This window comes from Halictus rubicundus, chromosome 11, assembly GCF_050948215.1.
Source record: "Halictus rubicundus isolate RS-2024b chromosome 11, iyHalRubi1_principal, whole genome shotgun sequence".
Classification (NCBI taxonomy): domain Eukaryota; kingdom Metazoa; phylum Arthropoda; class Insecta; order Hymenoptera; family Halictidae; genus Halictus; species Halictus rubicundus.
Genome location: NC_135159.1, coordinates 822310 through 847087, shown reverse-complemented (window position 1 = coordinate 847087; position 24778 = coordinate 822310). Strand labels below are relative to the sequence as shown.

At 34.6% G+C, this 24778-nt stretch overlaps 1 protein-coding gene across 1 annotated transcript; it reads right to left on the bottom strand.

The window, feature by feature from the left end:
* Positions 1–16653: 16653 nt before the first annotated feature.
* Positions 16654–17734, bottom strand: LOC143359368 (uncharacterized). The gene is made up of 2 exons (XM_076797276.1): positions 16878–17734; positions 16654–16798 (listed from the first exon to the last, which is right to left on the bottom strand). Exons 1-2 carry the CDS (start codon positions 17732–17734, stop codon positions 16759–16761), a joined length of 897 nt encoding a protein of 298 aa, XP_076653391.1. The 3' UTR covers positions 16654–16758.
* Positions 17735–24778: the final 7044 nt, after the last annotated feature.

The following is a 24778-nucleotide window of genomic DNA, read 5'->3' as shown; positions in this document are numbered from 1 at the left end:
TATGAAAATGAAATGTTGAAATGTTCTACATCTCTTTATTTTTGTTATTAAAATGATATAAATGTATTGTTTGAGTTCTTTTTAAAGGTTAATTATTTTTGAAGGCCAAACTTGTATATGCAAAAATGCTATTTCTGAAAAAATTGTTTGGTTCTGTTAATCGAACAAATAAGGCTTTTATTGCTTGTGTACGCTAAATGTTGCGAGTAACTGTACGTCTGCAACAACGTGCACATCACTTCGAACAATTAATAAATTGACCGACTTCGTAAAAGGTAAGTACTTTTAATGTTGTGGCCTCGACGCCGATCTGTTCGATGTATATACACATATACATACATACGTATACAAAACATTGGAAATGTTTACAAGCAGGAATAGAGGTATTCACTCCACACTGAAATCCGTCGAGTTGCAACTGGATCAAGTGCAAACATACTTGAAAAATATTCAAACTTAATTTTTTTTTTAAATATAGCCTCGTATGAAAAAATTTTAATCCATATTTTCGATTCAGTTTTTTATGTAGAATCACCCCCTGCTGGCTTGTACCACTGGTTACGGAACACCATCTATAGGGTGACCGGATTAACAAAAAGTGGTTTAAATTATAAGTGAATGGTTCCGACGGGACCACAATCTGGTGTAAACAGTTTCTTCATAAACGGATGCTTAGAGGTCACATGAAGGTGATGAGTGTTTTTTTTTTAATAGAATCATATATTTTTTAATGCTCTAATCGATAAAACTCGATATTCTCTACGAAAAAGTATTGAACTATTTCTGAAAAAAATGATTATTTTAGAACATATTTTGATCAGAATACAGAAAAATTCATATACAGGGTGTCCCAAAAATTTTGTACTTCCTTGAATGGGTTGATTCCTCAGGTCATTTGGAGTAACTTTTTCCATTATGAAAATCTCCGCAGCTTCGTTAAATAGTTATTATCGAAAAACATGGATCAATCAGAGCGCGGCAACAGCGAACCGATTCCCGCTCGACGACAAGCCCCACTGAGCGTGGGGTGTTGGCATTGACCGAGCCGGAATCCGACCGCTGTAGCCGCGTTTTGAATCGTCCGTATGTTTCATTAATTATTCGTTAACAATGCCGAGGAGAATACTTTCGCAAAGGAAAAAGTTACTTCAAATGTCCTCAGGAATCACCACTATCAAGGAAGTACAACATTCTTGGGACACCCTGTATAGTATGAATATGTACTGCTTTGAAATAACAGAAGATTACATCCACTATGGCATTCTCTTTTCGTATATTTTGTAAATAAACACAACTGTTTAAATGCCTAGACATCAAATGTTCAAAAACTACGATTAGAAATATTGGCATTTACTTTCAGTCATATAATTGTAGTTTTGTTTCATTAAATATTAATAAGTTAACATCGGTATGTACGTTTGATATCTACATTGACTGTCCGGAAAATGGTAACTCCGTTCTGCCAACGATGAATTTTTAAAGTAAACGATATACTTTCTGCTTTAGCATTTACGAATTCAGTGAAGTACTTGTATTATAAATATATGAGATTAAAAAATAGTACCGAATACAATCAACTGAAGTTGTTGTATGGACGTTATATTCATTGTCGAATTTACTTATACGCATGCGGCACAATATGGTAGAATAACGTTGGAACCTATGAAAGTCTCGATGACAAATTTCATGCTTCGACGATTGCTAGTTTTAGCGAATTTCACGGTTCATCGAAACTGTCGTTTCGATCGGGAAGTCTGCCTGCTCTATTTAATAGAGTATTAAGTTTGACAGATGTATGCCGTCTAAAGATGCCTACGAGTTTAGAATATGGTGTCCAGATTTTCTTGTTTAAACAAAAATTCTAACACAACATTCTCTTATTACAAACAAACTCATAATTACTTTTAATTTTCATAATTCTTTCAAAAGTTCATTGCCGGTATATTGTATTATTAGTATACACGCAAAATTTTCATACTTTTCTTAAGAACAAGGTCTCAAATAAAAAATCATTACTCAATTTCTCTATTTATTTTTTCATCAAAAATTCGCCCATGTCCGACTGTACTGTCCATCTCGCCACATCTAGTATAATTTTAACAAGCAGGTACTTGGTTCGAAATATTTGTTCAATCTTTTGTACATGAAAAAAGTCTTTGCGTATAGTACAGGTCCTATACGGCACAGAGCGTACCTACCACGTGGCGCACGCGTATTTTGCACTAATTGCGGTACGCACGTGCGGATACAGTTTAAGGAAGCATAAAAGCCCCTCAGCGTTTAATGGGCAGGACGCGTGTTTCTAGGTAACAATTGGTCGAGACATCTGGCCTTATACTCTACATGTCTTAACTTAACGCAATGACACTGCCAAATCCATGGCTTATATTAAAACTGCCAGTAGTATTTGCTTAACAAGTAAAATTATTTGCACTGAATGAATACTTTCTTTCGGACTATACGGATAATTTACGATCCATGGAACTGTTCAAAATTGATCAAAAACTCTCGATAAAATTTTAACACACTGAAAATCGTCCATTGCTTTAGATTATTTAAGTTCCTCGTTAATATATACTAAATAAGAATGAAACAAAGTACTCACTATAGAAAGATTCTAGAATTTTTAATTATGTATATTGTTCCTCTGAATATAGAAGCATTCAATATTGCATAATATACCTACAGAAATGTAAATAAACATCGAAAAACATCGATTATTTATTTTACGAACTGCGATTCACGTTATAAAGAAATCTGAAAAAATTAAGAACATTGCTTTCGACAATAGCTCACCACTGAATTTATGTATAAAACATATCTCTAAAACTTCTATGAGGAATATGTATTTTTTCGAATTTTTGGAGACTTTCAGTTTTCTCCAACATGTTTGCCTAATCCGAAAAAATACACGTTAATAATTATACTAAGACATTTTATATTGATATCATCAATATAAAATCTGCAATTTTAAGTTTGTGAAGTTTTTTAAAAATGAAGCTTGCTATCAGGTAGGATGTTCATGAATTTTTTCGTAATGTTGTATTAAGCAGAGCAGAAGAAATTTAAACCACGCTCACTCTATAACTACCCTTTTGGTTGGGGTACCGATTTGAAACTTGCCACACAGGGTTTTCTTTAGGGGTCCTATCGAATAGTGTGAAGAAAGATCAATTTGGAATGGGGGCACATTCGATCCCTTTATAGCCTTTGGAAGCTCCTCTCATAAACGACTGTTAATAGGAAAAAAGCTCTATATTTTTATTCATTATAGACGCAATGGAAATCGTGTTTATGTTGTTGATAATATGTGTACAGCTTAGCTATGCAGAGAAGTAAAGGAAGCAGGCAAGAAGTGGAACGCGAGAACGTAGTCCATGTATGCATTGTACGATGTAAATACATAGGTCACGCAGCATCTATCTGAACCCGACATTACGGCTTTATGGCACGCGAGAATTTGGGGATGCAAAACTAGGTGGTGAATAGGCGCTTTTCGTCGAACTGTGTCGATCCGTTTAAAATAAGTGGTTGATTTTCAATTGCGTCTTTCAAGCCCCTCCTCCTATCCCCCTCCGTTGATACATACGTGTGCAATAGCGCAATCAAAAGTAACAAAAATTGTGAAGCACGATATGGTTTCAAAATAAATATAAACGTTCCCTGAATAAATGAATAATTCATTTGTTATGTATTTATATTGTTCTGCAATAGAGACTGACAGTGAAAAAAAATTTTTTAACGTCAGGGGAGACCGTTTACTTAAATAACAGAACGTTCGAATGTTAGAATGCTCTGATATTAGAATTTTCAGGAGCGAGATTTCAAGTACAGGAAATTCTATGTACATTGCTATGTACCTTTCGGATGATCTATAAAACATCAATCAAACCAGTTGCTTTTTGCGGTTAATGCCAGAGATTGTATTTCAAATAAAGTATGGTATATTTATAATGAATAGTATACGTAAAATTAAGAGAGGTTCAAGACATTACTATAATATCAAATGTTAATGTAACACCTTTACTCATAGAAAGTTTACCAATTTTGGCATATTTTCGTAAAAACATACAGTACCATCTTTATCTTGGAAATTAATTGTTCATTATAATTTATTATTATTTTTACTTTCGCATAATACCATTTTAAAATTTGTTCATGAGTTTCCATTTAAAGATGGGTGGCAGGCTAAAAGTGATACACAAAACTCTTCTGGAGTTATAAAAAAGGGACCGTATAATTGGGACGAAGGGGAGGTTCCGGTTTAGGAAACTGAAGAAATGGTCATTTTCAGTACTTTTTTTCTAGGAAAATAAATAAGATAACAATCTGTTATCTATCACTTATTATTATAAGTGTCCACTACCAGATCCACAAACCAGAGCTGGTGCAAAGGCGGTCCCCCAATGGCCGAAAAGAACCGGCAAGGCATGCCGACATATGCGCTACAGTCGTACCAACGCACACTAAAGAACATTATATTTATTAATACGAAAAAATATTTATACCAGTCTTCAATAGTTGGCATCTTCTTTGTAACTTAATAAATATTCGTTATAAAAAAGTATGCGTTAATAAACCAAAATATAAAAACTGCAATTGACTCGTTTATATATTTTCAAGAAATTCCACTTTCTACCAAAGACTTGCCTAATTACTTTATATTTTTTCGTGCTGCTGTAAGTAGATAAATATACATATACATACATGTATAGCTGTAACATGTAAGAGAACAGTATTGCTCCCACAAAAGTATCGCAAGAATTATTCATTAACCCAACATAATTTAAACTTTCTACATATATACGCAACAAGTAACTTTTTCCTTTGCGAAAATGTTCTCCGCGGCTTTGTTAAGGAGTTATTAACGAAAAACACGGACCAATCAGAGTGCGCCTACAGTGATTGGACTACGGATTCTGTGCCGGAATCCGTCCACTGTTGCCGCGCATTGTTTGGTTCGTGTTTTTCGTTAATAACTCCTCAACGAAGCCGCGGAAAACATTGTCGCAAAGGAAAAAGTTACTTCAAATCATCTCGGGAATCACTCCTTTTAAGGAAGTACAATATTTTGGGACACCCCGTATAAAGTGGTCGGCCGAGCAGTAATATCTTTCGTTGGAAAAGGATAGAATATGATATACCCTCTCGTTCTGACACTAAGCGGTGTCGGGCGGACAATTGCAAAAGAAGAAGAGGGGATAGCGATTTTCTTATTGCGAAACAAACATCGTCTTATAGTGAAACAAAACTGTAGTCCTCTTCGATCGATAACTTAATCAGTTCGTTTCGTTGCCGTCTACCAAGTTAACTAAGAATCACTCCCGCATTTCCCAGTGCGACAAAACCGAGAGTAGGTAACTTATAGTTAATATCCGTGACTACACGGTGCTCTTTAACAATTGTAGAGATTTATTCTTATGAAGAGTATATTGTACTATTAATTTCATACATTCGAGGCACTTGATGCTTTTCTTTTCGAAAAGCAGTTCGAGCTTGGTTGGAATGTGCTACCTCACCCATCGTATTCACCAAGATTAGCTCAATGGCAAAAATTTGAACTCCTTGGTCGACATAAAAAATCATATTGAAAAGTTTTTCCCCGAAAGACGCAAGTTGCGTGAAAAATGGAGAAAGGTTGTGGGACAAAATGGCGCTTATAAGAATTTAATAAATGTATGTATATCGAAATTGAAATATGCTGCGTTTGAATTCTCTTTAAAAATCGGCACGAACTTTCCGGACAAGCCAATAATATTAACCATAATTAACAAACCGAGAAATACAATTGAAATTTCATTGTACCGAATAATATAGACGAAATACGATAACGAACAAAGCTGATGTAGACATATACATAAATTATTTAACTTCGTTTTCAAATTACTGCGGGTTTGATTTTTAATGAACTCTATTTTCCGACTGGCACAACAAATATTCAAAATGACCCCGTTGTATCTGAACAGAAGACCTGTTGCAGACACCTGACCATTATGTTACTTTCTACATATATGCATTATCCTTTTGACAACAATCGTAATAAATCGTGCTCAATGAGTAAATTATTGTGTGAAATTAGACTATCGCCCTCAGCTGAAAAAATCATGGTGACATGAAACCTGCTGTAACTCGGAAGCAAAGTGAAATAGAACAGGCATACTTCCATACGAATTTAATAATATTCTTTTGATGTGCAGCAACAATACCTAAATTTTTAGATGAACATGAACGAATACTAAGCTTTTTATAAATCTTACAATAGAAGAACGTCAAACACTATAAATCTTTCCATTAGGTATTTACAGTCGTGTCGAAAAGTAACATAACGGCTGGTGTATGCAGGCAAATGAATACGACACATCCTTAATTTTTAATAATGATAATATATGTTTTACTAACATATTTGTTGATTCACTTACACCTTCTAAATAAAAACAATACAATAATTTTATTTAATTTATCATATTCATTTGTCTACATATCACCAATCGTTAACTGAACTTTCCGACTCGACTGTATGTCCTTAACATTTAAACAAAAATAGTTTATATTTTTAATACATACATTGTGAGCAATTTTTGCTGCAAAGGAAGAAAGACTATTTAAATTAATTCTCTATATACTAATATAAAGAATGTATTCATTAAAAGTAATACGCGAGTTAGAGTAATTTTATAAATAATAGTTTTAAACCACTGACATGGCGTGTTTCGATTTTAACTGATTTTTATGAATCGAATAAACACTTAGGTTCGCACTTGCAATTTTAACAGATTACCTTAATGATACTGAAATAGATATTAATAACATTACTGATATTGAAATCAACACATTCTCTAGTTCATAATTAATTACTAACGCGAACATTAATTATCCATATCCGTACGATAAAGAGAAGTTTGAAATACAAATGGAAATGTTGCAGGACGTGATTGCAGATATGCAAACGAACACGCCGCTTCTGTTATTCTACACGCAAATATATTCATTCAATTACATCCATTTACGTATTTCCATTCAATTTTCTTCTTGTTTCCCTCTATGTAGAGTTGTGTTCCTTTTTACATCTCTTAACATTTGTCTACTTGTAATTGTAAGAATTAGAACTGGTATTGTAATTTATATTCACTTAACACTTTGATGGCTCGTTGACTGTCACTTGTCGCAGGTGTATCTCGCGTAAATCCTAACCCCCGAATCCCCCTACCGCAGGCACTTCTTGCTTAATTTTTCTTGGAGTTTCATAGTATAATCGCCGTAACCGATGGGTTCTTAAAATCGCGTATACGTGACATTCGACCATTAAAATATTAAGCAAAAGGGGATAACCATTCACAAATATTCAAAAATTTCAATACTGCACAATACAGTGCCTACCGATAAATGTCCAAAACACGGGACGGGCCAGGGACAATTACCGGCTAGAAGATGCTATTCTTTGATCAACTGCCAATCGTAGAAAAAGATAGCGAAGCTCGAAGGCCTTGATCGCTGAAAAGTGCAAACGTAATAACGATCGGGTATATCCGTGTGAGACCACTTTTACTCTAATAACAAAACTTATTTGTGGCATTTTTCTGATTAAAATGATACCAAACACGATATCGCTCGAATCATATTTACACTAATTTTCCGTTAATATAATTGTAAAAGGAAGTAACTTTCATCGTTCATTAGACAAGTAAATATCATTGGAATTCTATCATATTTGGTATAATTTTTATTGGAAAAATGCCACAAATATGTTCGTGAAAGTCACCCCCAAAAAATAATTAAAAATAAAGAAGTTTTTTTATTGAATTAGTAGTGATCTCACACCGATAGAGTTTCTTAGTATATGTATAAATTGCGTTGATATTTCTACAGAGTGAAGAAATGAACATACGATTTTTAGATGTAAGTCCAAGAAAAAAAAATAGTCTACTACTGTATGAAATATCAACAATTTTCGTGTGATAGTGTATTAGCTGCTTCGTACTCGTCATGAGTATTGTTTAATAATAACATACCATTTTATTGTTAATCTAGCAGAGTTAGAAATTAACATTCGAGGCATTCGAATGATGTTATAAATTCAAGAATTTTCAAGAAATTCTTCATATTTTATCATTTCTGTGTATACTTAAAAAATAAGATTTTGTGTTTTGTAATTAATGTATAGTGTCATTTTTGTCGCAGATTGTACATCCGAAAAAACAAAAGAAGACACGATTCGGTTTCAATTGTTTCTGTCGTGAAGGATTATGACAACACTTTATCGTTCGTATTAGTCAGATACCTATTTACTGCATTTCTTTCAACAATTTTTTATTGTTTCATTTGAAAATATTACAAAACTGCAAATATTACAATCTGAAAATGTTACAAAATATATTAATTTACAGTCTCAAAATAAAAATTTGTGCAAAAAATGTTAAACACTAAAGGTTTTAAATTATCTGTACATTTTGGTTAACTACACAAGGGTTAACCATGATTTAGTTAAGCACCAGATAAGTAAATAATTTTCTATCATTACTTTCTGGTCTACTACAATTAGCTAATACAGTGAATTCTTATAGCATATATGTCAGCAAGACGGCTTTTGATGTCATTTATCGGTCAGGAGGAAAAGGGCAGCAACAAATGCCGTCCAGGAGATCCTACTATTTTTTTATGCAGTGCCGAACGTAGAAAAGAACAGCGAAGCTCAAGTCGCTTCGGTCGCCGAGGAGTGTAAACATAACACGGTTCGGGTATATCGCTGTGAGACCAGAAGACCACTACTAATCCAATAACGAAAGTACTTTATTTTTCATTATTTTTTGTGGGACTTTCACCAACATATTCGTGGAGTTTTTCTAATGAAAATGATACCAAATATGATTTTATTCCGATGATATTTATATATTTCTTGGCTCCTCAGGGGGTATACCCCGCGGTAGTAAGGATAATTCCGCGACATTTATCGGCCATGCCTCAGCGACATACATATATAGAAATTCACTGTATCGATGCCATTGATTTTTTTATTCTTATGCATCAAATAATAGTTAAGAACATATTTTAATGGCTTTCGTGAATTATTTCATACCGACAAGGAGAATATTATTTTAGATTTCCACGTGTGCCGACAGGAGCAAGTTGTTACCGTTATTTGGGGCACATTGTTACCGTAGAAACGCGTTGAGATGCGAACATATGAAAGAAAAAATAATGAAAGCGACGACGAAAAAGAAAAATCAGAATATTATTGCATTATTTATTACGATCCTTATTTCACATCACAGTCGAGAGAAGAATGGATCCAACGCGAGCTGTGCAAGAACTGGGCTAATGAATCGTATGAATCGAGATTTTACCTTTTTATTATATCAATTACATCCAGTTTAAGTTAGTGTTGGCGACTTATTAATAATATACAATATGTATACTAGTCTCAAAAAGGAGATATAAAGAATAAAGGCAAGATATGCTGAAGATAATTTCATACCAAGAATAATGTTTGTAGTTATTATATGTATGTACATCGTTTTGAGGTTCTGTAAAAGATAGTATATCTTCGATAACTTAAACATATATAAATAAATATTGCTTACATAATAATGGTTTGAGCCGTTAAAAACGAGTTTTTTTTATCAACGTTTTAATTCTTAACGAATGTTATTGTGTAGAAACAACTTGTCCTTGTGCGATAACAACTTGATCCACAACGGGGCAAAATATTCCGCATCGCCTAACGACAAATAAATGAAAAAATGTAAAAAACCTATTACAATATATTAAATTTAAGGTTACAATTTCAAAGTATAATAAATTTAACAATAAATTAAGAAGAAGCGTATCTATACTATTTTCCAGTCATTTTATACGTTTTTTGAAAATCAGAATTTTTAGCCCCGGTTGCCCCTAATAAATTTAGATTCGACAGAAGAAATTTTCATACAGATAGAAAAGTAATGTTTAATGTTTTAAAGTAGTTTTATGAATAAAGGTCACGGATCCGTTTGACAATGTAATGAAACAATTACAAGACGTCCTGATACTGACACGAATGAAAAAAGATTTGTTTTCATGTCGACCTAATATTATGCCGGAATTTTCCGATTTGCTATTTATATTTAATGATGGTATAATTGTTAGCCATCACTTTATTTGATTTGAGCAATTCAACGGAGTTCAATTGGTAAATCGATAAGTTGCTACTTAATTCAGGACGGCTTTAACGTACAGCCTTCATTCAATTACGCTCGTTACACGGTAGAAATTCAGAAAATGTTTCACGTGTCCCAGCTGCTGGTAATTGACAGCTGAATCCGTCGGTTATGTGATAAGAGTGCATTATTGAAAGATTGAATGAAAATAAATGTCCACTTATGCATTTCTGTCGAAACCACGTTTATACAATATGCAAAGGGCGCGATGTACACCGAGAGAGATGACTGTGTCCAATCAACCTATTAAAAATTACATCGAACAAAAGTATTTATGAAAGAAAATATACGAAAAATGAGTATAACATGTTCTGATAACCGTATTGAGTCTACCTCGTTTTATCAACTATTCAATCATAACGATAGAATAGTTCTTAAAAAATTAGTACTTTTCCATGTTTGTCTTTACCTTTTACGACGTTTTTGTAATTTTAATCCTTAATGAGTCTTCAAATCTTTAATCCTACGTAATTAACCGAAAGCAATTCTCGTGTTTATGAATCGCGTTGTTTCCAAAATAAAAGATAAAGAACGTTCCATATTTGGAATTAAAACCAACATAACTATCACAAACTATTGTTACATTCATATTTAAAGAAATGACAAATGTACTTTACATGAAGCGTGTGAAAGGCACACTGAATGAACGGAACGAATAAAATACTAAACAGTAAACGGCGCGACAACCAGCAAAAAATTGCTATCATAATGGTTTGTAATCAAAATAAAAGTACGACATTTGAATATTTCAAAACCTGAAAGGCGCTGGAAATATTTTGAATTTTTAAATAGTTGATACTATAACTGTGGTTTTTTCACTAAATTGCTTTATGTATTGTGGACTACAAACATTGTGAAGAGAATATTATATAGAAGTGATATCCGTTGATCTTATTGTTATTTTTTTCCATATTGATTTATATTTTATATTGACAAATTTTCGTAAACAAGAATAACAATTTCTAGTAGAAACAGATAAAAAGGTGAAAATTTTACTATATTTTTTTAACGGATTGATATTTTGAAAACCTATATGCATAATAAAAACAATTTAAAAAAGTATAGTTATTAAGCAATGAATAACTGTTTCTCTGAAGGGATTATTTTTTGAATATTCAGAAAAATGAGTTTTATCCCCAGTTCAAAAACTGTTTACTCGCCAAATATGAATCATTGCTGATAAAAACTGTTTGTAATATTGGTATCTTTCCAAAGTCTGCGTCACATTTAAATTTCATTGTCAAATTGACTTTAGTGGCGTCTTTTGTCTGGCCGTGAGCAAATGTTACATTTAGAGTGGCTCCTATTTATTCTTAATGAACATTTTCTTCAAAATTTTGTTCGCAGTATCCACCAAAGTTGTACGGAAGCAAGACAAGACATTCAAACTAAGGTATAGCGAGGAACAAAAATGAACCAATGAGACCACTTTTCTTAAAAAAATCATTATGTGTATATTTATTAAGACAGAAGTCCTTGATATTAAGATTTCAAGAAGCATATGATTTTACATTTATTTTAGCTTGAAAAACGACTAACATTCTAATTCTATTACATTTAATGTACTAGTTACAGTATTGGGGAGATACCTATTATATTAAACCAGCAGTTCCTAAATTGTAAATATAAAATATTTGGCGAGCCAAAAAAAGTTAAATATAACTTTACACAACAATAAGTTGGACACCGTTCTTACTGATTTTTAACATTTTATCACTCGAGGAGCATTTTATTCTCTGTGACGATGGTTATGCATTCAGTTGGAAATTATTATCACGTGAGTTAGGTGTGCAAAAGGTCGGAGATTCGATGACGTAGAATCGGCTACCCCCACTATCTCATTCCGGTTGCCCCACAGTGTGACGAATGGCCTTTTTAGCTGGACAAAATTCTAAATCGCCTATTTTTCTATATTTATCGATTAATATGTTTACAGTTGCATAAAATATGAATAATTATTAATTTTTTACAACATTTAGTTGGTTTTTGTTAATTAAACAATATATTTTAAGTGATTTATAATTGAATATAAAATACAACAAAGTTAGTAATGGATCTATGTAACAAAAAATGATTTAACAAATAGGAGATATTGTCAAAGAAGAAGTCATTTTTAAGTATGGACAAAAAGAATGTAATTTTGGAAAAATTATTGTAAATGTTACTTTTTGGAGATTCAGACATATTCTAACGGGAAAGAATTTTACTTTGGTTTAGTATAAGGTTTCAATTTATAAATAACAACTCTACTTCATATTATTGTTTATTATTTTAGTGAAAATATAAATAAAACAAAAGAAATAACAGAGATCAAAATCAAAGTCTTAAATAGAAACGTTCGGTTGCTAAAAACAAATAACTTATAAACTAATAACTAAAACTAATAACTTATAAACAAATGTAAATAGAATATATCTAAACGTATTTGTGTTGAAACAAATATTTGGGTTTACGACTGAAGAAACGAATTTTCATACGAAGAAAGTTCAGAGGAAAACTCGGGGATCTTATCATTGTTTATTCCTTCAATATACAATGAATGAGACCAACCCATAGGTTTCAACGAGTAGACTAAACAAACCGCTAAGTGGCGACGGCAATCGGCATCGGCTGCGTTCGAAATGCCCGGCCCGGGCTATGATTGTCAGGAGTGTGTACGTAAAACGATGTAACTTCATTGTAAAAATTAGTATAGTTCTGCAAGCCAATTTTGGTATTAAAATAAAGTAGAGAATCTCTACTTTATTATATGTAAAAATCATCGCGTAGGGCGACGTGGGGCATATACTAATTCATTAACGAAGAGTAGTAACATGGGCGTTTCTGTGGAAAAATAAGTACCGTCTTTGACACTTAATTTACAAAAATAGAGGAATGTTATCGATAATTTGGAATTACTAAAGTGAAAATACATGTTTTGAGATGTTATATCCATCATATATAGGAAATTTAAATACTTCTTAGTACATTTTAACATATTTCTAGCGCTTATGGAAATGTGCCCATTCATTTATAGGTTAGGCGTTCGTCTTTTAGGTGAAGTTTACACGCTCTGTAAACATACAACAAAAGAATTTTAAGTTGTAATATTGAGAAGAGTTTTAATACATGGTTATTTTAGATTATATCAGCACAGTTAGTTTTTGTTTATTTGAAAGTTAATTTTGTCCAGCTAAAAAGGCCATTCGTCACACTGTGCGGCCTTACCAGTGTCGCCAAATGAGGAGAGGGAGCACGAATTGAGGGGAAAAAGTTACCATCTCTCTACCAGTACCGGAGTATGCATGACACAGACGAAACGCGTCACGTGACCGGGCCGCGGCGGAAGCGTGGCGAATAGCGCGGTAGAAAGGGAAGTTAGAGTGGGGACACAAGTCTTGATCTGGTGATACTGGGCCTTAGTTGCCGTACGGCAGGCCTGTCCAACTTACGGTCCGCAAACCACATTTGGCCCGTTCTCCCACTTCTTCATTCCGCTAAGGTGGGAAGTGACATTCCCCCACTATTTAACACGGTCGTGCCACCAAAAGCGCATAGCACTCGTTTCTATCGCGTACCTATAGTATATTATAACATTAAAAGCAGCCTGTGTGGGAACGGACATATCGATGGCGAGGATCGTATGTCCCTAGCGAAGAAGAAGTTCGACAGGCCTATCTTACAGCAAGCTCGTATTCCCCTCTCGCGCTGATGCGAGTCTGCCTGTCGCGGCAGATCGGACGGGCGACCGGAGCGCTATAGTGGGGGTAGCCGATTCTACGTCATTGACACTCAGAGTACCAATTACTTAGGCGTGGTATACCGCTTACTGTGACTGAAGTGTTTCGCCTAGATCAGAGCCGGGCAACTTCTTCTCTGCCGTCGCTGCGCACAACCCTCACCATTAATTTGCCGGTTCTCCCACTCTTCGGTACCATTCCTAGCTTGACTTTATCTCCAAAACCGGGGAACTGGGTTCCACGGGCTGCACGCAATTTCTTTCATAGGATACCAGTTGAATGGTGAGAGACGCTGGTAGGCACTGAGAACGGGGAAAAGAAACAGTGTACGGCCTATGGGCCGCCAGTTGCCCGGCTCCGACCTAGGTCTTTAGGGCACACGCAGTACAAGATTTCGCACGGCAAAGTACGCAACTTTGCACTGGAAAATTACAATTAATCGTAACCGAACGGTACTTTTTTTCTCAAAGACCCTTTGGACCCTTTAGACCCTACAAGATCTTTGGTCCTAAACTTTCTACCAATTTTCCATGACGACTTCCGAAGTAGATCGAAGATAATCCCAGCATCTTAGAATTTATTTACGCCAGATCGGCAGTTATCAAGCTTTTTGGCCCAGGGTGAAATATCAACGTGATGATCGCGACATTCATCGATGGACGTTGGTTCGTTCCCTGTCCCTCTTAGGCATCACCGAAAAAATTCCGTTTGTTTCCACCAATGGATGTTTGAGTGAGCCAGTAAAACACAGCCGGTTGATCTACCAGCCGAAATTAATCGTAAATCTTAAAAGAGAAAGACGAAGAATGTATTTCGTTGTCTCGGAACACTTTCCTGAAAATCTCCTCGTATACTCAGCGCGGAAAGATAAATACTTTGTCAGCTATCAGTGTATGTTCGTAGAAAACGTTCACTCAAGGGACATAGCAAATCTTGCAACGTCATAAGGTCTTACACATCGGCGAAACTATCCGCCATCCGAAGTTGAAAATATTGCAAATAATGAAGTATATTAAATAAAATTATTGTGTCACAAATGAATGAAGAACTTTATCTTACAAGATAAATATTTTTCCACGGACAAATAAAAGATATTTAAAAAACAAGGAAAATGTATTGTAATTTTTTAGGGTTAAATATTATTTTGGGGTTTCCTCCTCAAAGTTATATTTGTCCGATGTAATTTCTACGTATAATTAAAATTAAACAACGAGTTCTAACGTGTCGTGGTTTCCAGATGTGATTTCTATGTATGGTACGTTTCTCCATCTGAATTACATAATATGATATACAATATTTCATACGATAACTGATGAAAATAATAATATCGACATAAATGTGAAACAAGGTAGGTACGTGATTCAATAATCGTTTACATTACACGTTCGTTTATAATGTAATCCATGGAGCACGCGCGCGCGACAACCTCAAATGTATGAGAACAAATTCTTGTATGAAACTTTACAGTAGTATCTTCTTATTACTATCTTCTTCGTTTTATCATAATATTTCATTCATAAAGTGTCAACTCGAGTTCACTCGCTGAAACATGTCTAAATACGGAGAAAATAGCGTAAGATTAGCCTGAACGGCTATAGCAGCAATTTATATACATATAAAAACCATTTAAATATTTTTACGGAATATACCGACACGTAACGGCATAATAGAATCAGACCTGTTGGAGTTCAAAATGTGACAGAGAAATTAACGAAGAAATTTTTGCCACCAGTGAACTTAAAAATGGATAAAAGTTTCCACGTTGCGAGCACTGCCGACGTTTTAAGCTGTAAATCTGATGCTCGTTTGCACTTGCAACTTTTTCATCTCAACAAAACCGTATACCCTTCTCTTTTTTTCAAGGAGTTCCAGAGCTGCGCTACGTAGATACGTACACTTAGCGCTGGGCTTTTGTTGGCAAAATAAACAGAAGTTAAATGTCACATTATAAAGTATCGATTTATGGTTTTCTTAAACCTTGTGCACTCTTGTGTATGTACACTACTGTGCAAAAGTCTTCGTCCACCACGTAAAATTTCTTTCATATTTGAATAAATCTCTGCCAATGATGCATAGGTACATGGTGAATACTTCGTTGTGCCATATCTAGTGTATACAAATCAACCTGACAGTTTTGATATAAATATTATTAAACATGTTTAGAATAAACCGCTTCAAGTATTTCGACCAGAATAGCAAAAAATTCCAATCGTGATTATTAAAAAATTATATGGAAGCTGTATGAAAAAAGTCGAAAATTGTTGTATTGATATCGTGAAACAATCATTTGAAAGCTTGAAGTCTGTGCTTTCAGGTGCTGTTTTAAATTTTCAGCTACGTTGTTTTTTAATACAGTTATAGCGTTATGAAGAATACTTTGAGAGATACAAAAAATTTTGTTCAACTTTCAGATATCACATGGGGAGAGATAACTTTTCGATAAATCGCGTTACCAAATCGCTTTTTTGCAATAGATTCTACGATGATTTTTTCGCGTTCTAGGGTGAGTTAAAAAGACCATTTTTGCTTCAGTGTTGCGTAACACTATTTTGCACAGGAAAGCAGACGCTTTCAAATGATAGTAACGCGATTTGATTAAAAAAATAAAATAAAATACTGAATTTAGTGGATACCACCTTTTTGACCTTGAAATGACCTTGAGCAAGAATAATCATGTTGAAGCAAATGAAATGTGGAAGTTTAAAACTTACGTGTTTCAGCAAAGATTGCGCGTTGTTTACGTCGGGTCGACCTTTACATATCATAATAAATGTTCGAAATGTTGACCATCCTCATTTATGCAATGTTTCAATCTTTTAATAAATGATCTGTAGGCATTGTCGATTTCATGAGACGTAATTGAAGCACATGCTGCAGTAATCCTTTACCGCATATCCTCTGGCGTTGTGGGTTTATTTTGTACACAATACATTTTATCTTGCCCCATAGATAAAAGTCCATTGGTGTCAGATCCGGAGAATGGGCTGGCCATGGAATTGGTCCTCGTCGCCCAATCCAGCGTCCAGCATATTTCGTATTTAGCACCGTTCTAGCAACTTTAGAATAATGCGCTGGACAACCATCATGTTGAAACCACATGCGCTCCTGATCGAATAACGTAATTTCTTCTAAAAGGCCCGACAAATCCTGGCGTAAAAATGCATCATACTTTATACCAGTAAGAGTTCCTTGTATAAAGTACGGGCCTATTATTTTACTGCATAAAATTCCGCACCATACGTTAACGGTCCACGGTCTTTGCTTTTCTACTTCTCTTAACCATCGTGGATTCTCAGCTGACCAGAAGTGCATATTGTGCAAATTTACTTGCCCATGTTTGGTAAAAGATGCCTCATCCGTAAAAAGAACTTTGTGAAAGAAAGTATTGTCCATTTCTAATTGATATTGTGCCCACTGGCAGAACCGGACACGATTAATATAGTCGGTGGCAGACAATTCCTGATGTAAACTCAAGTGATATGGGTGAAACTTTTCTATTTGCAGTATTCGTGAAATACTACCTCTGCTAATACCGGACTCTTGTTCGAGTTGTCGCAAACTTACATGTGGATCATCAGATACTGCAGTTAGGATATTAATTCTATTTTCTTTGTGAGTTACAATTCTTTGTTTATTACGATTTTTAGAACTTACACTACCGGTATTTTTAAATTGTTTTACCACGACGGAAAATGCGTGTAACGAAGGACAAATACGATTCACAAATTTTTCACGATACAAACGTACTGCTTGCCTCAAAGATTGGTGGCTTTCGCCATAAGTGAAAACTATATCGATTCGTTCCTGTACAGTATAACGCATTGTTATCACTTTCACGTTTCGAACTCGAATAATGCAGAAGGAACAACGTACTTATTCTAACCTATTAACATTCTGTTAACGATCTCAATGATACATACTCTAACATAAACATACGCTGTTTACTATGAAAACTATTTCGAACATTTATTATGATATGTAAAGGTCAACCCGACGTAAACAACGCGCAATCTTTGCTGAAACACGTAAGTTTTAAACTTCCACATTTCATCCGCTTCAACATGATTATTCTTGCTCAAGGTCATTTCAAGGTCAAAAAGGTGGTATCTACCAAATTCAGTTTTTTATTGTCTATCATGCTATCGTAAAAAAATATACTATTCCATTTAAAAAAACATCGGTGACCTTGAAATTTCATTAAAAAACACGGCATAAAAAATTTTTTTCTTCACCATTATATTGCCCCCTGCAATAGTGTCACTTTGTCCTCTGAAGTTTTCTGACAGGACTGTAAATACGAAAGATATTTAGGCGTTCCCATTTATGTGGGACACCCTGTACATACATTTACACATTATACATTTATACATACACATATATACATTTTATATTATTATTATTATTATTATTATTACTATTTTTAAGGGCACAGTATTTGGCACTCCCACAGTAATTGGTCCCTTACCCTATTGGGATATTATCCATTTATCCAATACTTGGGCACCTGGCGGATCGAGTATGCCTCGAGCAATATCCGTATTATCCGGGTACTCGGGTATCCGACTATCCAATGAGATAATCGAGTACTCGGGTAACCGGCTATCTTGTGTTACCCGGTAGTCGGGTAATTTTTGGTTACCCGAAATTTCTTAAGTCTAATAAAATCTTTATATCCCACAGAAACACGGTCAGTGACACAATATTTTTGACGGCATGTTTAGTTGTTCATACGTTTACAGTCATCATAAATTAAGTTTAAACTTATTATGTGTAATCGATAAAACATACTATCGTTTTCAATATTTTTGTCGCCTGTACATTTAATATATTGAAATGTATATTTCAAATTAAATTGCAAAGTATATTTCAATTTCTAAAAACAGTATTGATTCAGATCGATGATTCAAACAGATTGATTCAGAATTAAAACTGTAACTACTGATTCGGTACGTACAGAAATTGAAGAGATATTTCGACACACTCCTTCATACAAATAACAAATTCGATGCTTCCATATACTTACTCGTTTTCCGGTACACATCCGGAATGTTTATCGTATCTTCACATAAATAATTCGAATATTATTATTTCTATAACGATAGCATTAAATAAAGTTATTTCTAACAAGTGCTCTTTATATCAAATATATTTATATAATCAAAATATTTACTTTTAGAAGTCTCACCAATGAAACTAAAATCTCTAAGCGGCAATATTAGTTAAACTTCTTTTCATGTGTCCTTTTCATTTGCTACTCATCGTTCTCGCGTTTATATTACAAAAATACCTAACGTCGCAACAATCGATGCTATTCAATAATTTCTATTCTTGTTACAGGAAGCAATATCTAAAACACACCGAGTCACGGTATTTTCCGAGAATGAAAGACCTACGGCAGAGAGGAACGAAAGATCTGGTGAAATAATATCGCTGATGGAAGTGAATCCATGCAGTCCGACCGAAATTGGACAAAGCAAACGAGCAAAATTGAACGAAAGACCAGTCTAACATTTTCAGGATTCAAGTTCTTATGATATTTGCTTTCCATTTTTCTTTTCCTTCCACTGTATAGAGGCGCATTAAGAAAAATTAAATGAATTGATTCGTAGGGGCTAACCAAATTAAAAAGAACATCGGTTCCAGCACGCTTCAAGCTATAACAATTACAGTAGAACCTCGATTACCCGAACTAAACTGAGAAACATGAGTGTTCGAATAATAGAACAGTTACTTAGTTAGGATGTTAGATTTAATCTTCATTGCATATAGATTGGTATATATTGAGCTATTTACTGACTGACTTTTATGTTAGACAAAATTTGAGGTTGTCACCGAGCGTCGCATTTGAAATATGCAGGGCACGCTGGAAACCTAAGAGTCATATCCGTCTACAAGTCATAAAAGCCTATGACTACTAAGCGATAGTGACAAGAAGACTGAGAAAATGTTTTTCTCCGATATAATGTTGCAAGTAGCTCGAGAGCCGTCTCTACGGCCCCTCACCGCGGAGGTGTGGGTAGTTCCACTGACTCCAAATTGTAAGGTTGGCACTGACTCGTAATGAGAATTCACTGTGGTTGGTTAATACTAGTTTAATAATAAAGAATTTATAATAATAAGAGTTACATCAATGCTTCTCTCTCTCTCTCTCTCTCTCTCTCTCTCTCTCTCTCTCTCTCTCTCATTCACTCACTCACTCACTCACTCACTCACTCACACACACACACACACACACAATATCATAGACACGCGGCGATTCTAACCTACAACCTCACCTCACACTTTCTATACACCAGTGTCAGTCACGTGACGCGTTCCGTCTCTGTCGTGCATACTCCGGTACTGCCAGAGAGAGGGTAACTTCTTCCCCTCAATTCGTGCTGTCTCCACTCATCTGACGACACTGCCATACACTCTGTTCAAACTCATTCAGACCAACTCCACTGATACAAACAACCCAGCACGAGTTATTGAGATCAAAAGGTTTTCGAACCCCCACTTTGAAGGGTAATTTCATTCCCTAAACCTGTTTTTCCGCCGATAAAAAAAGGGTGTCAGATATTTTTGGCCGAAATATTATATAGACGTGCAAAGTTTTATCGAAATCTGTGGTTGACAGTTGGGTGACGTTCCTTGTTCGAATAGGACAACTTTAAGTTTTAAACGTATTTAGCATTTACACAAGGTCGATTAAAGCGAACCAATCGAGGAGACAGAGGAAAAGTGAAACAGAATATGATATAGTAGTGGTCTTCAAGAATTTCTCGATCAACGAAATTGAATCTGGCGAACCTAAGAAGATAGCCGGAAGAAAATCCATGGGATATATTCCCAGCGGCTACTTCAAATCTAAAATATCGAACTAAATCAACCATCTCTGGAAGGGAGAACGATAGTCAGGGACCAGGATAGGTGTTTCTACTCAGGCAAAAAATTGGGTATGCGCAGAGCGGTTTAAATAAAAGTCAATCCGGTTTAATAAAACTTTATATTTTATCTGAACATTCATCATATATTATACAGGGTATACCAAAAATCGTGTTACAACCATCCGGGTGGTGACTTTATGCAAAAATTAGCCAAAAACGAAGAACAACATTTTTCCATTTAACCCCTAGCACTGCGATTTATTTTGCGGTTTCAGTGATTAAAACTTTTTTGTAATTCGTAATTTCCTAAATAAAGGAGAAAATTTATATCTATAGTATGCTTATATGTTCTTCAATAGCTGTACATTAACAACGCCAAAGTAGAATTTTATTTCGGTTTAAAGGAATTTAATAAAATACGTATTTATTAGACTCTGTTCAGAATATTCATCACGAGTATGACTCGATATTGTAGGGCAAGGGGTTAAGGGTTTTGTTTTTGAAAAAAAGAGTTCGAAAACCCATCAGTCTGTTATTGCTGTATTCGTATTTTGAGTATGTCCATTATCACTTTCTTTCACTCAGTACTTGATTTGAACGGTCTCGGATAAAATAGGGTCTCGAATACGGATAAGATTAGTATTTTTTTTTAGGAATTATTTTATTGATGTTAGAATGGTTTAAAATATTGATCATGGTGCTACATAGACAGCTCTGTTCATTGCACTAAATTGTTATGCACTCTTTGTAGTAAATTATGTGGATTCATTAAATCTTCATAACAACGTTTGCTTCTAATTCCTCAACGCTATTAGTATCCTTGGAGTACACTTAGGTTTAATAAAACTCCATAAAAAATCGAGGGTTGTTAAATTTCACAATCTAGGTAGCCAACTTATGGTACCACCACGATCAATTCAGCACGCATATTGCTCGCTTAGGAAGTTTTTCGCTCCTCAAGTAGAATGTGGTAGTGTTCCATCTTATTGGAAAATTGAAGTTTGTAGTGTAGCCAAAAGCCATTGTTTAATAGAAACGACAACGTTGTCGATATTTAATAATACAGGTACGAACCGAGACAGAAGCTCTCGAAACTTTCAGTTTGAATACACGGGTTGAGCAAATTAATATACATGGTGTTTTCAAAATCGTGGTACAAGTGGCTGGGTGGTGATTCTATGTACAAATACAAGTCGAAAAGAGGGAATAACATTTTTTTGTTTAGCGGTTCGTTTTTGGGAAAAACGAGTTTGAAAATCTGTCGAATTCGGGTGCTCTATCAGTTGCAGGAAGTGTCTAGAAATGGTAGGTCATGGAACAGACGCATCGGCCGATTGCTATCTAATGACTGGGGTTAGAGACCCAATTACTGTGCCGACATTAATTATACTTATTTTGAAAGCATAATGAATATTAAAAAAGAGATATTACATTTCTTTCATTAAAACCAGTTAATATATATGAAGAGCTTAGGGCAACAGTCAACTCGATTTAGACATTGCGCACTTAGATTTTCTAATCGTTCGAAGCAACAAACAGTCAGCGTTATTCGACATTCGCGCCAAATAAAGATAGTCATACGAGTACAGCATAAAGAAGCGATCGGACTGTATCCGTGAAAAATATTACTACTGAATACATATCATCGGTATGTTACGATTTGTGACGAAAATTGAATCGTGGCTGTGAAGATGATAGTAATAAATATAACTTCTTGTAAAAAATGTCTAGTTATGAAATTATGTTAAATTAAATATAAAATTCTATTAAATAAAATAAATATATCAATAAATCAAAAGTTCAAATAGTTAACCGTTTGTTGCTCTGAACGTATCTATAGGAATAACAATACATTTTTGGGAGTATTTCATCTCGTTCGGGGCAACAAACAGTTACAAACGTCTCATAATATGACCGTTTGTTGCACAGAACTATCGAAAAAATTTGTTCTTTTACAGTCACGTTTGTTGCTCTGAGCTCTCCATACGTTATTATCTTTTTTAATATTCATTATGCTTTAAAAATATCATAAGTATAATTAATATCGGCACACAGTAGTTGAGTCCTCTATCCTACTGCGTGTTCGCGGAAATTTCAAACTCGATTTACTCGAAAACAAAGCGTCAATCGAAAAACTGTTCATCCTTTACGTCGACTTATTTTTGCATGTAGAATCGTCACACACACTTCGGCCGGTTATACCACGATTTTCCGTGCACTTTGTAGATAGGGTGATTTAGAATAAAAATACAAATTTGATCTTGGTAATAATGGCTCGGAATAGCCACTTTGTTCATATATCAGAAGAGTCTATGAAACGGATCCAATCATCGTTTGGCATTGGTAAGGTAAGGAGAGAAACAAAGATGAACTAGCTGCGAATGGTCAGGCAATAGATCCTTTTGGATCTCTTCTCTAGATACAGGCATGTAGTTGTATATATGCATACATGACTGCATACTTCTCCCCTAGACGGAGGAGATAACCCGCGAAATCACCGAACCGGGGCGTGGAGAGTTCCAGTCGCAACTTTCCGCCACATGCAAATTCGCCGAGCTACCTAAGGGGCTCCTCTAGTGGACTCTTGTGTGATATTTAACGGACGTAGTAGGGTAAGAAGATAAATAGCTTTTCATTTTTAGAAAATTCACCACGTCGTAACACATTTTCTTTTACGAGAAAACGTATTTTTTATCATCGGTAAAGATACAATTCTTTGGATACGGTTTTAACAGCGAATATTTGTTTATTTCCTGAAATGTTTATAAAATATTTTCGGCTCGGCACCCATTGTTTCCTTCATTCTATTGATTTATTAATCATGCAACATACTAAAGAAGATGAAATAAATAACATTCGCTTCGAAAATTCAGTCAGCTTAAAAATTTATAAGCATGTATTGCGAAAAACACATAAATAAGTTCCTTTTTATCATTATTTCGAACTCCTAGATTTTTCACGTCTCAACTTAGGAAAACGTACGTTTTTCACCTTAAACTAAAAGTGCTTCCCTGTAGTGCCACATATGAATCTTTTTAGTGGCAATCATAATTTTTCAAGATATTCTAAACATACGGTAGATAAAAGAAATCAATCAAAAATTCATCGGGAGTATTTTGTTTTTGTTAGTAAAATAGGGTATGTCTAAACTTTTGATACGCACTGTATTTCTGTTTGTTTCACTAGAATTGCAATATAAATTTTGGATGAATCTGTTTCCACAATTACAGCAAGGAGCAAAACTGATTACAATTTCAACCAATTCAACCAATTTCGACCAATTCAAATTTTTTACACCCCGTCTAATAAACTAATCCTTCTAACTTCTCAAAAACACTCAAGTCATTTGGTCTAATTTTAAAAGAGTTATGCTGTTTCAAATAGTGGGTAATCAGTTTTACTCCTTACTATACAGGGTGAGTCGTCACCTAACGTTTGCACCTGAAATATCTTTGGTGTTTCTAAAGATATGTAAAATATGGTAAGGACAAAGTTGAATGGTACAATGGGGTTGACACGATGCCAAAAAAAAATTTTGTTTTTATGTCATTTTTTTTAGAGATATCAAGGTGACCTTCACTTTTTTAAATGGAACCACCCTTTTTTAAACACCTACAATTATAGTCCCTTTCATTAATAATTCAGTGACAATAATTATTCCAAGGTCATTCAAGGTCACAGACAGAGAAAACGTATAAGATTTAGAATATGAAAGCAGAATACGTTTATTACGGTTGAGACTTGTAGGAAATAGTAAACATACTATGGTCGTAGTTAAAGTAAACATACTAAGGTCCTTCAATGTTATTCAGCATTCTTATTTACTATCAGTATGTTTCCAAACGCGATTCCGCTATGTTATAATATATTCGATGACTGAAAAGTGTGATATGATCACGATTTACTGTGAATGTAGAAAAAATGCAGTGCAGGCCCGACTACTTTATGAAGAAAGGTACCCCGAGCGAAACACTCCTTCTAGACATACTTTCACTAA

Coding starts and splice junctions, on each gene's coding strand:
- LOC143359368 (XM_076797276.1), bottom strand. CDS start 17,734: ATGCGTTATACTGTACAGGAACGAATCGATATAGTTTTCACTTATGGC. Junction 16,799..16,877: donor GCCCATTCTCCGGATCTGAC/ACCAATGGACTT, acceptor AGGATATGCGGT/AAAGGATTACTGCAGCATGT.